General features: G+C 52.9%; 3 protein-coding genes across 7 annotated transcripts in view; 2 read left to right on the top strand and 1 right to left on the bottom strand.

Moving 5' to 3' along the window:
• Nucleotides 1-10,205, top strand: part of LOC125947914 (ATP-binding cassette sub-family G member 5) — a 46,470-nt gene extending 36,265 nt beyond the window's left edge. For all 4 annotated transcript variants that reach the window (XM_049673451.1, XM_049673450.1, XM_049673449.1 and 1 more), the window contains exons 3-9: nt 4,909-5,095; nt 6,655-7,017; nt 7,091-8,305; nt 8,377-8,520; nt 8,588-8,847; nt 8,935-9,215; nt 9,299-10,205. In XM_049673451.1, the coding sequence (XP_049529408.1) occupies nt 4,935-5,095; nt 6,655-7,017; nt 7,091-8,305; nt 8,377-8,520; nt 8,588-8,847; nt 8,935-9,215; nt 9,299-9,541 (2,667 nt within the window). In that variant the 5' untranslated portion in view covers nt 4,909-4,934 and the 3' untranslated portion in view covers nt 9,542-10,205. The remainder of the gene's footprint in view (nt 1-4,908; nt 5,096-6,654; nt 7,018-7,090; nt 8,306-8,376; nt 8,521-8,587; nt 8,848-8,934; nt 9,216-9,298) is intronic.
• LOC125947944 (atlastin) overlaps nt 1-12,817 on the bottom strand; it is a 145,511-nt gene that overhangs the window by 104,497 nt on the left and 28,197 nt on the right. The gene's annotated exons all lie outside the window — the stretch shown is intronic.
• LOC125947999 (protein D3-like) overlaps nt 1-12,817 on the top strand; it is a 348,887-nt gene that overhangs the window by 335,916 nt on the left and 154 nt on the right. Inside the window, exons 2-3 of one of the 2 annotated variants that reach the window (XM_049673626.1) lie at nt 11,807-12,445; nt 12,544-12,817. The exon at nt 12,544-12,817 is cut by the window's right edge and continues 154 nt beyond it. In XM_049673626.1, coding sequence (XP_049529583.1) covers nt 11,901-12,445; nt 12,544-12,682 — 684 coding nt within the window. In that variant the 5' untranslated portion in view covers nt 11,807-11,900 and the 3' untranslated portion in view covers nt 12,683-12,817. Of the gene's footprint in view, nt 1-11,587; nt 12,446-12,543 lie in introns of those variants that run through there. The other variant, XM_049673625.1, reaches the window with a different exon arrangement.

Below are 12,817 nucleotides of genomic sequence, written 5' to 3'. Positions count from 1 at the left end.
AGGGCGTTACTTCATTTCGCCAAAAAAAAAAACATATCAACTAGACCCCGGACCAAATCTCTCCCTTCGGCAAATATTCGCGAATCAATCCGTCCGTCACAAGACGACGGAGACGACGATGATGAAGGGTGATCATATGCTGCGTGATCGAGACACCTGTAGCACCGCCTGTAGGACGGCAAATAGTTGCGATGAAAGTTGGATGCTGCGCGGCTGTCTTTCATCGCTGGAGGCGTTGGTGTGTGTGTGTGTGTGTGTGTGTGTGTGTGTATGTGTGTGTGTGGGGTGGGCGAACTTTCACTGACATTTCGGACATTTGTGTCCAAACCGCCCGCGATATGCACGGGACACCATCAGCAAGATCAACATATCTTTGGTACGAGTAAATCTTCGAGTCAAGATTGTTAATGCTTCTGAATCATGTCCGGGAACTTCCCTTGGAATCCTCCGAATGAAGCTTTTCGCCACCGCTTTTATGGGTTTTACCCAACGTAGATCTAGCACCGAGCGTCTGCAAACCAAAATGGTGACCGCAAATCACACAGATTGTCCGAAGGTGCAAATTAATACATTAAGTAGAAAAGCGAACAGCGAACTGTTCGAACTGGCGGCGTACTCGCACTGGACAGCAACCAGCGACCAGTCTGCATTCCTGCCCGACGCTAATGCTCTAAATAAATAAATACTCTCAAGCAGCGCGACGACGCACACCGCCGGTTTCTTCGCCGGTGCAGAAACTCCAGGAAATATGTTTCTTATTTTTGCGTCGACCAGTCTGGACTGGACCGCGCCGTCTGTGACGTGGCAATGGGGGAATGGGGGAAGCGGGGTGGCGGTAAAATAAGGCGGTCAACTACAACTACACGCCCGGCCACCCCGCGTCGTCCATTCCCGGACGCCTTACGGTGAGACCGGACCTGGCTGCCTTATGGATCGGCCGGAGTCAGTGGCCCGTTGGAAAACTGGGTGAGCATTCAGGGAAGACAGCGCAACAAGATGAAGACGAAGAAGCGCTGTTCCTCTTCGTCGCTCGGTGCACACAGACACACACACACCAGAGAGGGACAGACTTTGCGCTGGCCATCATGAGCCGGTCGCGGCACAAAAAAACCGGTATGTTGCCGCCAAACCGGTGCGCGAGCGTTAGACACGATGACCGGACAGAAGACTTGATGGTAATTCGTTCGTAGGTACGGGGAGAGGAGGTCTGCGGTCGGCTGAAGATGCTGCAGTTCGCTGCAGCAACCCCTGGCACCGCTGCACCGTTGCACATCCAGAATAAGGGTGTCTGTGCGAATACATGGCCTGTTTTGTATGTGTGTGTGTGTGTGTGTGTGTGTTGGTACAGAAATGGGTTGCACATTCAAAGAATGGACGGAACGTGTTTCTTATTAAAATATGATTCGCTCGATGTCGCCTGTTCGCGCCAGTGGCCAGTGTTAGACTGGTTCTGGTATCCCGGCGGTACCGAGTGCCGAGTGGTCTGCAAACTGGTCGGCGCGAACTTCTAGACAGTCGTAGGCCCACCACCACCATCACACCTTCGAAAGAAAAGCTGGAACCGAATGGCCACCCCATGGCTGAATCATCGAGATCGAGCGCGGCTGGCGAATGGATCGAGAGAATGGAGAACAATAGTGCCAAGAGACTCTTCCCAGCTAATTACGACAGCCACGAACAGGGCACGAAACGAGCACCGTTCCCGGTTCGTGAAAGTGAGGTTAAGGCGCTCGAAAAAAGGGAGGAGGGGGGGGGGAATTTTGCACACCCGCCACCCAGCGTCACGCGGGTGCAAAATCGAAAGCCCTCGCCTGGATTCTGGCAACAGTTTACCACAAATAAGCTCCCCGGAGAAAGAGAAAGAGAGAAGCCATTATTAAGTCTTCAAAGCCAGATCCACCAGAGGGGGGGGGGGGGGGGACGGTCCTGTCAGCCCCGTTGCCCGGCTTCCGGACGAACGGATTTAGCTAAGCCAAGCTCATCCAGTGCAGTCCAAGGTGTGTGCAGTTTATGTAATGCAGCTGGTTTGTACCGTTCTCCGGTAGCTTGGGATCTTCTTCGGTTTTTTTTCGCTGCTGCTGTTGTTGTTGTTGTTGTTGAATATCCATACCATGTCGCTGGTTGCATTGGACGCGGGACAAGGAGGAGGGGTGCTAGTAGCGTAGAAGGTAACGGTTTGTACCGCGGAGCACGAACCGGGCGGAATCCCATGCAAATCAGTGTGTGATCGTGGCCGACATCTCCGTCGTTGCACGTTCTTCTAACCTCTTATCGTTCTGGTCGCCCGCTAATTGCTCCCTCGCACTCTCTGTCTCTCTCTCTCTCTCTCTCTCTCTCTCTCTCTCTCTACTTCTCTCTGTTAGTCGCTCGCATCGCATCACTCGATCCCTTGGTGAACGCACTCGTGTTTGACCGTGATTGACCGTGAGGGACTTGGTTGGTTTTGTCAGGAGAAGGTTTCATGTTGCCTCGATTCTAACAATGCTGGCCATCCCGTTTCTATGTTGCTCTTTTTTTTGCTTTACTCCAGAACATTGTACTCCCACAGAGCCGAGGGCTGGTTGATGTGTGTAATTGTTTCGCCTCCTTCCCTCCATTTCTCGGTCATACAATTGACTTCCGTAGAAAGGTAACGGTCCAGGCTGTCTATCTTGACGCTTCCTCAAGAGATGGCCCCTCTCATGTGATAGAACCGTGTGCGTGTGTGTCGGATTGTGTCGAACGGATCTCCTGCCGAGCATTCTGGAGACCACCTACGATCATGAAGGGCTCGAGTGATGCTTTAATGTCTTTGTTATTCTCTAACTGATAATGAGTTCTGTTGATGAAACACACAAAGTGACAGAGTGTGGGGAGTGTTGGTCACTGGAAATTCCCACCACAAGATGGTGACTTACTAATGTTACTCATCACGTTACGTGCCAATGACCAATGACGCGCACGATCTTCTATGATTATTCATGACGTTGGATTGACTGAAGGTGCATTTTGTGCTTAAGATGTTCTTTGGAATTGCAATGATTCCAACGGAAATTGTGTGTTTCTGTTTGCGAGAACTGATTGCAGGGCATTATTAAATCCGTATTTTCACCTTACGACACCTTAACGTCCTAAGATGATGTAAGTAGAACGTTACGTTCATTTCTACTGCAGCTAACAATAGCGCTTTCTATTGTAAACACCGCCTCGAGTGATAGAGGTAGTGTGTTTGGATCTTAAATGCTCAAACAATATAACAACCGTGAAAAGACCAGGGTAGACACGAGCACAACTCGTGTGGTCCGCTTGCCGGAACTTGCCGGAGACAAACTTAAGCGAACTCGGTGGCATTTGTGTTGTGGCAGGTGACAATCCTGCACCGTCAGCTACCATCGCTGCTCCATCGCTCTATCCACAACAACACCAACCACTTGAAAGGGTCTCCGCTGGCTGATAAAACATAATTTACCGAAAGGCATACCCTGGCGCCCGGGGTGGGGGGGGGGGGCACATCGCCGGGACACGCGGACGTGGCTCTATTAATCACTGTCGGCCCAGGAAGCCCCGACGGAACCCGACAGAGAATGTCTCTCAGGTCTCAGCAGGCGGGTGAAAGTTGATCCGAGCAATCCGCGCGACGAGGAACCACGCGATCGAGACGATGAAAGTGATGTTTGGCGGCAGCGGACGAGTCACTGTCAGGGGAACCTTCCGCGCGGTACAAACACACAGTACACTCACATGTGGATAGATGTGTTTGGTTTCGGAATCAACGATGCACGGAATGGCACGCAACATGCCAGACAAACAACAAAACAGTGACCATTGTTTCATGGCGTGTGGCATGTACTGCTGACGGCCGATGGCAGTGTCCGTCACACACACACACACGGCACGGAACAGACGAAACTATCTGTTGTCAGGAGCACAACAACGTCATTCGTCGCTTTCTCGTCGCTGATTGAAGCATAACTTTGATCTAGTCTAGTCTTCGGTTGGACTGCTGGCTGGCCTGGTCTGGTTGATTGTTTCACCAACCAATCAGTTACCATCTAACAAGCCACCAACCACGCCGTGCGCAGGAGAAGGAAGGTAGACCCTTGTGTTGTTGCGCAATTCTGGTCCATCAGCGCTCGGCGATGTTCGCGGTTGCCAGCCGCTGAGCAGTAGAAGCGGTGCCCGAGGAGTAAAACTCGATCGGATCCATTTTGTCCGCGCCGCGGCCACGGCACCGCCATTCCTTTGAAGTTGGCGTGAGGTGTCATAACCTCACGGTCATTGTTAGCACCCCTCGCCGCGGCCATGGGGGTGGGAGGCCATGATTTATTGATAAGAAATTGACGAAATGAGATCAAACCTTAAGCTTCAACTTCAGCCTTTCCCTGCGAAGCCAGCTCGTTGTCGCTTCAGCTGCTGCTGCTGCTGCTGCTGCTGACGTTGGTGTCGTGATGAAATCAATCAAATGGAATGTCCATCCATTCAACGGCTTCTAATGGATCGGCCGAGTGGTAGGGTCCACGGCTAATGGATGTTGACGTCGCTTTGACTAATTATGATGAAATGGCACTGATGGTTCCGACCTCCGGCGAAGCGATCGGTGGGCTTTATTAACATTCAACGAAAGAACTCGCGCCAGTGTCACCGGATCAGGAAATGAAGAGATTTCATTAGAAGCTGCTTGAAGCTGTGACGATCGCCTTTCAGTGTTTCTCACGGAAAAGGAACACAAACGATCGCTGATGAGGGCGCCCCAAGATATCGGCACTTTGATGATGAGACTAATTCCCATTAAAATTTCTAAAGTTTCTTACACCAGAGCACCCTCTCGTGAGCCACGGACGTAATCGCCCCGAAGGCAATTGAACACTTTCGCTAATAACTGTATCGCTATCGATTCTAATCCCCTGATTCTTCTGATCTTCCTTCCAGAGCGAGAACCGGTACTGTATGGTGGCATGGAACTGCGCAAAATGAGTACGGCCAAGCAGCAGCAGCAGCATCAGCATCAGCAGCAGCAACAGCAACGTGAAGATCGTCGATACTCGATGCCGCACGGGATGCACGGAACGCTTCCGCCCGGCGCAACGGATGATCTGCACGCCTGGTCCATCTACCGGTAAGTGTCGGTGGATTCGGGCAGCCGTATCGAGCCTGTAATGCTCGCCATTTCTTCCATTTTACCTCGCGCACACCAAGCATCACCATCATCATCATCGAGAAGGCACGATTTGCAATTTTGACCGATCTTCGATTCGATTCTCTTCGGTCCGTCTAATCGAGCGGAACACCGAGCGGTTCACGCTCATAGCCGGAGCGCACCCAAAGCGCCTCTGGAACGGTCGGCAGTCGGCGTTGGTTTTGGCGTTGCTTTTCCAAAAGCACTCCATTCCGTTCCGTGTTCCGTGGCCGCGCATTAGGCATCGATCTCGCCATGGTTTGTGTTTGTGGCTTTTTGAGGGGGGGGTGAGGGGGAGAGCGTGAGGTGCCCCCGCATTGGCGATATTATGGTGAGCGCGGCCCACTAAGCCCTAATCGACTCGTGAGTGTGCTGCTCTGTTTGACCTGATTTCGATTGGACTTGAAATAAAGACAGACAGATAGAGAAGAGAGAGAGAGAGAGAGAGAGAGAGAGAGAGAGAGAGAGAGAGAGAGAGCGCCCGTGCCCGGCCTCCGAGATTAAGAAAGAACTGTGTGCAAGAAGGTTTTTGATGTCTTGGGTACCGGATCGAATCGATCGAGGCCCGTTCAACATCGTCAACCTCAGTGTAGCATACGTGCGTTTTAAAAAAAAAGGGCCACCGCCAAACGTTACCTAACCGCAATGTTTGAAGACTCGACTCGCTCGATCATTCACTCGTCTCGCAATTGCAGACTGCTCTGTGGGAGGAGAATCGATCTCGCCAAAGGGGTTTCTTGTTTGATTGTACCTTCGCAGTGTCTTTGCCATCGACAGCGATTGTGACAGCGACAGTTGATCAGGGGAGGAGTCTCCAGATGACAAAAACACACACACACACACAGATTACATGCGGAGTGGTCTTTGCCACATTTTCAATCGGATCGGACTGATTACATCCGCTCCGTGTAACCTTGGCCGACTCCCTTACGCCTCATTCCCCAACATTCCCGCCCTGAAAAGGGAAAGGGGCCGTGCCCCGAAGTCTGGGAAAAGCAGCATTTCCGTCGCATGCCGGAGTGGAGTGGCGGCTGCCGCCCGGCATAGCTGGCAAATTGCGACCTTCTCCACTGCGCGCACGCTTCGGTCACCTTTCGTTTGGTTGGTAGGAAGGTAGGCCAGAGTTCAGGCGTGGGTTCAGGCGCGCCTATTCCTTGGTGGATGTTGGTGCCGCAATTAGGCGTCTTGTGTGTTTCGTGTGAGATTAGCGAGAGCATATAGCGACCGGTGGTGACCGCGGACCGTGATCCATTGTTTCAACACGCGATCCCTTACAAAGGTACGCCCTAATCGCACTATTGAAGACTATGGCTCGAGGGGAATGCCAAAAGAGTGGCAGAACCAAGGTTGAGCGGACTTAAAATGCCCGTCACCATTGTACAGGCGACAGCTATAGAGCGGTGGAATGATCCAGAATCACCCGAGGAGTGAACTTTGTTTCAGTCAACGTCTAAACTAATATCATGGCCTCCCTTGTTTTCTCGCTCCGTCCATTTTAGACAAAATTTGAATTCAGACTTTGCCGACTCGGCACTCGGATCGTCGGACAAATCGCCCAAACCGTACGGTTCCCAGTACCACCGCGATACGGCCATCCACAATCATCCACGCTACGGACCGAAGCAGAATCCGATCAACTCCAATATGTACACCTACCTCAAGTTCGGGCTGCCACGTGTGTTCCCACCGAACGGAGGTCAACCGATGACGAATGGACGCCCCGGGCGCAACTCCTCCAAAGCGAATGGCCGGGGACGGGTAAACCGGGGCTACCGGGACAGTACCGGACCGGGCCCGGGCTCATCCGGTTACGACAGCAGCGATAACGAGACGAACCGTGGGCGTGTGCCAGCTAACCTAAGGTAAGGCCGATCCGTACAATCCGATTCCGACCCTTACGGTAGCATCTGTCTTACCCGGTCTTCATCGTTCCAGGAAATACCGTAGCGAGTCCGATTTCCGTGCGATCGGTGCTACCACCAACTCACGGCCAAGCTCACGAGCCCAAGGCATACCGCTGGCCGCGCTTAAACAGGCCAACAGCCGTGCCAGTATAGCGGGCACCCACGTCTACAATCCGTACGCCACCAACTTGCGGCATCACAATCTGCGTTCGCAGAGCGAAGCCGACCTGTTGGCCGAGTGGGACTATGACGATTCGCCGACGTACGGGGAGACGCGGCTCTATCCCGAGGACATCTACACGACGCAAAGCCGACGGCACTCACTCGCCGGTCTGGTGTACCCGAACATTCAGGTCCACTGTCTGGACGTGTTGCCCGGATTGCGCGGCGTATCACTGCAGGCAAAGGCAGGCGATCTGTTCGCCATTATGGCTACGTCACAGCGTGAGGGAACGGCCCTCGTTGAGGCACTCGCCGGTGTACGGCAGCGGATGGGTGGTGAAATCCTGGTCAATGGGCAGCAGGTCAATCGTCGTATCTTGCGCCAGCTCTGCGGTTACGTTTCGGCACTCGATTCCGCTCCGCTCGATCCACGCATGAGCGTTCAGAGTACGCTTTCGTTTGCGGCGGCCCTGCGCGGCCCTTACGATCGTAGTGATCTGAAAGAGCGCATCGATATCCTCGTGGAGGATCTGGGCCTCACGGCGGTCCGGTCGGCGAACGTGTCCCGGTTGACGCACTCGGAAAAGCAAAGACTGAACGTGGCCTGCCAGCTGCTGACGCAGGCTTCGATCCTGCTGCTCGATCAGACCACGATCAACATGGATATCTTCGATACGTTCTTCCTGGTGGAGTATCTGCGCCAGTGGTGCAGTGCTGGACGTATCGTCATTATGACCCTGCAACCGCCCACCTTCGAGATCCTCTCGATGTGCTCCGGTGTGTTGCTGCTGTCCGGAGGTCGTACCGTTTACTCGGGCAGTCGAGCCGATCTGCCACGCCATATGGGCCAGCTGGGGTATCCGTGTCCACCGTTCAAGAACCCTGCCGATTACTACCTGGATCTGGTGACGCTCGACGATCTGTCGGCGGCCGCAATGCTCGAGTCGTCTGCACGCATCGAATCCCTGGCCAACTCGTGGGATCACGTCAATGCGGAACCACCGCTAGCGGCCCCGGTGGCCAACCTGCCGGAACCGACCAGAAGTGCCGGTTTCTTTAGCCAGATCAACGCCCTAGCCAAGAGGTACGTCGTACATTATTTGTGAGGTGTGAAGATGAGTTCACTGACCCTTATTGTCGTATTTCCTTGTCTAGGTATATGTCGTACAAGCAACCAGGATCACTGCTCACTTGGATCAGCAGATTGATTCTTGCCGCCGTTCTCTCGTTGTTTATCGGTTGTATCTTCTGGGACGTACCCGCATCGGATCCTCAGCTCAATCTCAACGATCGTCTTGGGTAGGTGTCCGACATTTTGGAAATTGATCAAAAATTACCACTAACTGGTTCGCGTTTCCTTTGCCAGCTATCACCACTGCATGATGATGGTCGCCCTGTGGCCACTGCTGCTGCTACAGATCCGTGACGTCCAGGAGGATCGCCGGCACGCCGAGAAGGACCTGAAGCTGGGACTGTACGGTCGATTCCTGTACATCATCATCCAAAGTACGCTCAGCGTGATGCCAAGTCTGTGCATCTGGCTGGCCTATCTGCTCCCGGCGCACAGTATGGCCGGACTCTACTCCTACACGACCAACAACGATACCGGCATCTATCTCTACATGGGTAAGCTCATCTCGCAATGATCAGCAATTAAAGCGTGCGCCTGTTGTTAACGTTTAACGGTTTGTGATTTCCCTCTTCCAACAACAGGTTACATGCTACTCTACCTTATGGCCATACAGACGATCGTATTGTTCATTGCCCATCTGGTTCCGTGCGGGATTACCGCGACGATCGTTACCACGCTCGCCCTGCTGCTCATGGCCTCCGTCGGTGGCTATGCCGTCCATGTGGCCAACGTACCCGAGTACCTGCGGTGGATGGAGCTGATCACACCCCAGAAGTGGCTTACGCCGCTACTAACCGAAACCGAGTACAGTGCCGAAACGTTGGTCAGCATTACCAGCCAGCAGCAGTGTCGCAACAAGCAGGTAAGTCCTGGTCCCATTTTCTGGCAACTAGAACTAGATCTCTTTATATGTCATGCTCAACATACCGCCCATTTTAATTGCAGGTCCAGTACACTGAGATCATCGTACAGCAACCGTGTCCCCCACCGAATGGTACCTCCTTCCTGGCCGACCATCACCTGCTACAGCGCGACCACATCCTGGACACCGGGGACATGTACACCTCGACCGTGCTCGGACTGCTGATCACCTGTATCATCTTCTTCGCCCTCACCATGTTCGTCTTCCTCGTCAACTGTCAGTCGTTGCTGCGGAAGAAAAATCCACGCCACGGCAAACGTGTCTAGGATGCGCGGAGTGCACCATTTCATGCCCATTTCCCGGTCAGACCACGGAACGGACGCCGAACGGCTCTGCACTAGAAACGGTCCTTAGAGGAAGCACTTAGAGTAGGAGGGGTAAGAGTAGGAGGTAGAGGTAGCTAGGAAAACAGTGCCCAAGTTGCGGTGGTCGCGTAAACGTGTAAAAGTGCTAGTTAAATTTTAATTTTACTCTTCATTTCCTTCCCCCGTTGGAACATCCCGTGTTCCCGGCGCTCGTATTAGTCGGCGGAAAGCGGCGTAATTTCAATGCAACACCACCCCACAAACCCACACGCTAGGTTATGTTTCGTTATGTATTAATGAGCTTATGATCATTTGTCCAGATCCGGCGAGAAGTAGACGATAGGAAAATAGGAGAACTGATGGTGAGGAGAGCGAAAGAGAGGATAGAATTTTTACTCAATCACTTCTCGACACGGCTGCAACCATCGAGGTGGGTGCGTGTGGAGAAGTGTTGTAAGTTTTATATAAAAACAAATACCCGAATACTTCCATTGTGTAGGTAGGCTATAGGCATTTAAAGGATCCGGGATGCGGTTATAAGATGACGCCCCGGTTCATACGTTCGCGCATTCACCAACAGGCAATGAGGATAACTTTTTTTTTTAATAAAAGACAAACAAATATGTGGGAATTCGTTGGTTGGAGTTTACTTAACGTGGTGCTACGAAGAGCTGCACCAAGAACCTTTTTCGCTTGCGTGAGCGTGACGTGAGCAAGGATGACAGCTGCTTAACTGCCGTCTACGGAAGCGTCGAAGTAGGTCACGAACAATCGTACCAGAACCTTCCGAACACTCCTCTGGCTTGACAGTTTTTCCCACAATATGCTGGCAACAATTGCGTGCGAATGCATTGCAAAAAATGCAGTAGGCGGAAATCATCCCCAAGAGCTTCTGCTGTTTGACTGAACGATCAACAAATATGTAAATGGTGCCCCACATGTTAAACTACTTTATGACGATACGATATACATTTTAAATCAAGTCTTTCCTGTATTCTCACGAAAAGCCTAGACACTACTCCATCGACTACTGGACCGGTACTGCCTCGGTTGTACATTTGTTAGCCGGCCGCATGCGGGTCAACATACCGTGGTAGCCGTGAATCATTATCACAACAACACAATGGTACTGATACTGTGTATCATCATCACCTGTCCGGATGGTGCGGCCTATCGGCATCATTTGTGCTGTTTGTATTGTCATATCAACGTCCGTCTCATCATTACTGCCGTCGATAGTGTACCGAAACCGAACGCTTTCATGATCATGACCAAGCGAATCTGTCAGGAAGGTCGCTAATGCGCCCCTTTAAACAAACACAATTTACAATAGCAATTTACAACGAAATTCAAACCGAAACAATACCAACACTTGATGTATCTCCGTCCCTGGACCCTGGAGATTTGTTTCAAATCTGTCCCCTCGTTACAGACCCCTTTCTCTCTCTCAGTGGAAAATTACAAGAGCTATCATTGAAGCAGAATAAATGAAAATGAAGCCAAGTGCAGCATTAAAAACAAATTAGGAACTCATTCTGCATTCTCGCTCATGGCTGGGTGCTCTTTTCGGAGTAACACCAAAGAGGCCATCCGGAACGCTAACGATAAGTGCACCGCAACATGCAACCTCGGTTGCAGCCAGCAATGTGGCCACGATTCGTTCGCGCGAGTGGCACGTTCGTTTTCGGTTGCTAAACAGCATTAACAGACATTCGCTATACACTGTGCCTTTGACCATATGATTCTCGCCGTCAGCGAACAGATGATGGAGTTACAATGCACGAGGAGAACGATCATCATCATCATCATCATCATTTGCATCGGCGGCGACATCGGGAGCGAGGAACGGTTTTTGTTTCGCGGCCCATCGTTTGCTGGAAAGGAAACACAAAGCTTCGGTCGCCGGTGGTTGCCGGGGGTTGGTCGGTGTATTGGTGAGACGACACGAAGATCATGTCGCTTCTTCCTCAACCCAGTGGGGTATATAAAAGAGCATCTGGGCAGTGCTTTACATAACCGGTCCGAGCAGTGCGTTCGTTCGAATAGCGGGGTGTCCGTCCGTCGTCGCGTCGCAACCCCAAAAAGGTGCGCGTGTGAAGCGAGTGCTCAATAGAGAGCGCGAGAGACTGCCGTGTCTGGCGACTAAGCTTAGCCCGGGTCCCGGTGGTCCGCTGTTGTACTGCTGTGCGCGAGTTGAAGAAGTGGAAGTGTAAGAGTTGTGCGAAGAGTTGTGCTGCAAACAAAGACGTCGAGGGACGTCGCGCCGTCGGGATCTTGAACCGGGACGATCAGTCTTCGAGTAGCGCTTCCAGCGAACGGGATGAACCGACAACCAGCGGACCAGCGTCCCGCGCGGCCACCTAGGGCCAGTGTGCTAGTGTTGCTAGTGGTGCTGATGTTCGCATCGCCGTCAGCGGCCGCCGACGAGAACGGAACGACGGCGAAGTCCAACCCGACCAGTGAAGCATTCGAACGGAACCAGATAGTGCCGGATCTGGTGGAGAACGCACCGCTGGAAACACTCAAAGTGACGTACCCGTCCGGGGTGGAGGTGGAGCTCGGTAATGAGCTTACGCCGACCCAGGTAAAGGACCGACCGATGCTCCAGTGGACCACCAAACCGGACACGCTGTACACGGTGCTGATGGCCGATCCGGACGCACCGTCCCGTAGCAATCCCGAGATGCGCTCGTGGAAGCATTGGGTCGTCGGTAATGTGCTGGGTACCCGGGTCGACCAGGGTACGGTGCTGGCCGATTACGTCGGTTCCGGGCCACCGCAGGGTACCGGACTGCATCGGTACGTGTTCCTCGTGTATCAGCAGCCCGGTAATCTGACCTTCGACGAAACGGTGCTCTCAAGTCGGTAAGTATCGCCGGGGCTCATAACCGTCGCCCAGCCTCTATTGCTTCTAATTGCCCGTTCGTTGCCCTCTTTTTTCCTCCCCCCCACGGGCATCCTAGCAATCCGAACCGTGGCAAGTGGTCACCGGAGGACTTTGCGATCAAGTACGAGCTGCGCGACCCGATTGCTGGCAACTTCTACCAGGCCCAGTACGACGACTACGTACCGGAGCTGTACGCCAGCTTCACGGAGTCCTGAGCGACGCCGACGACGACGACGACGACGACGAAAACGCCCGACCGGTCCGCCACCGTCCGTCCGTTTGCTGCAACCGCCCCACCTCTCTTCCGTCCCACAAGTTTCACACCCACTCCGGAACCCACCCCACGCTTC

The sequence above is a fragment of the Anopheles darlingi genome, chromosome 2, assembly GCF_943734745.1.
Source record: "Anopheles darlingi chromosome 2, idAnoDarlMG_H_01, whole genome shotgun sequence".
Classification (NCBI taxonomy): domain Eukaryota; kingdom Metazoa; phylum Arthropoda; class Insecta; order Diptera; family Culicidae; genus Anopheles; species Anopheles darlingi.
The sequence above is the reverse complement of the archived record's forward strand: the minus strand, read 5'-3'. Positions and strand labels throughout refer to the sequence as shown.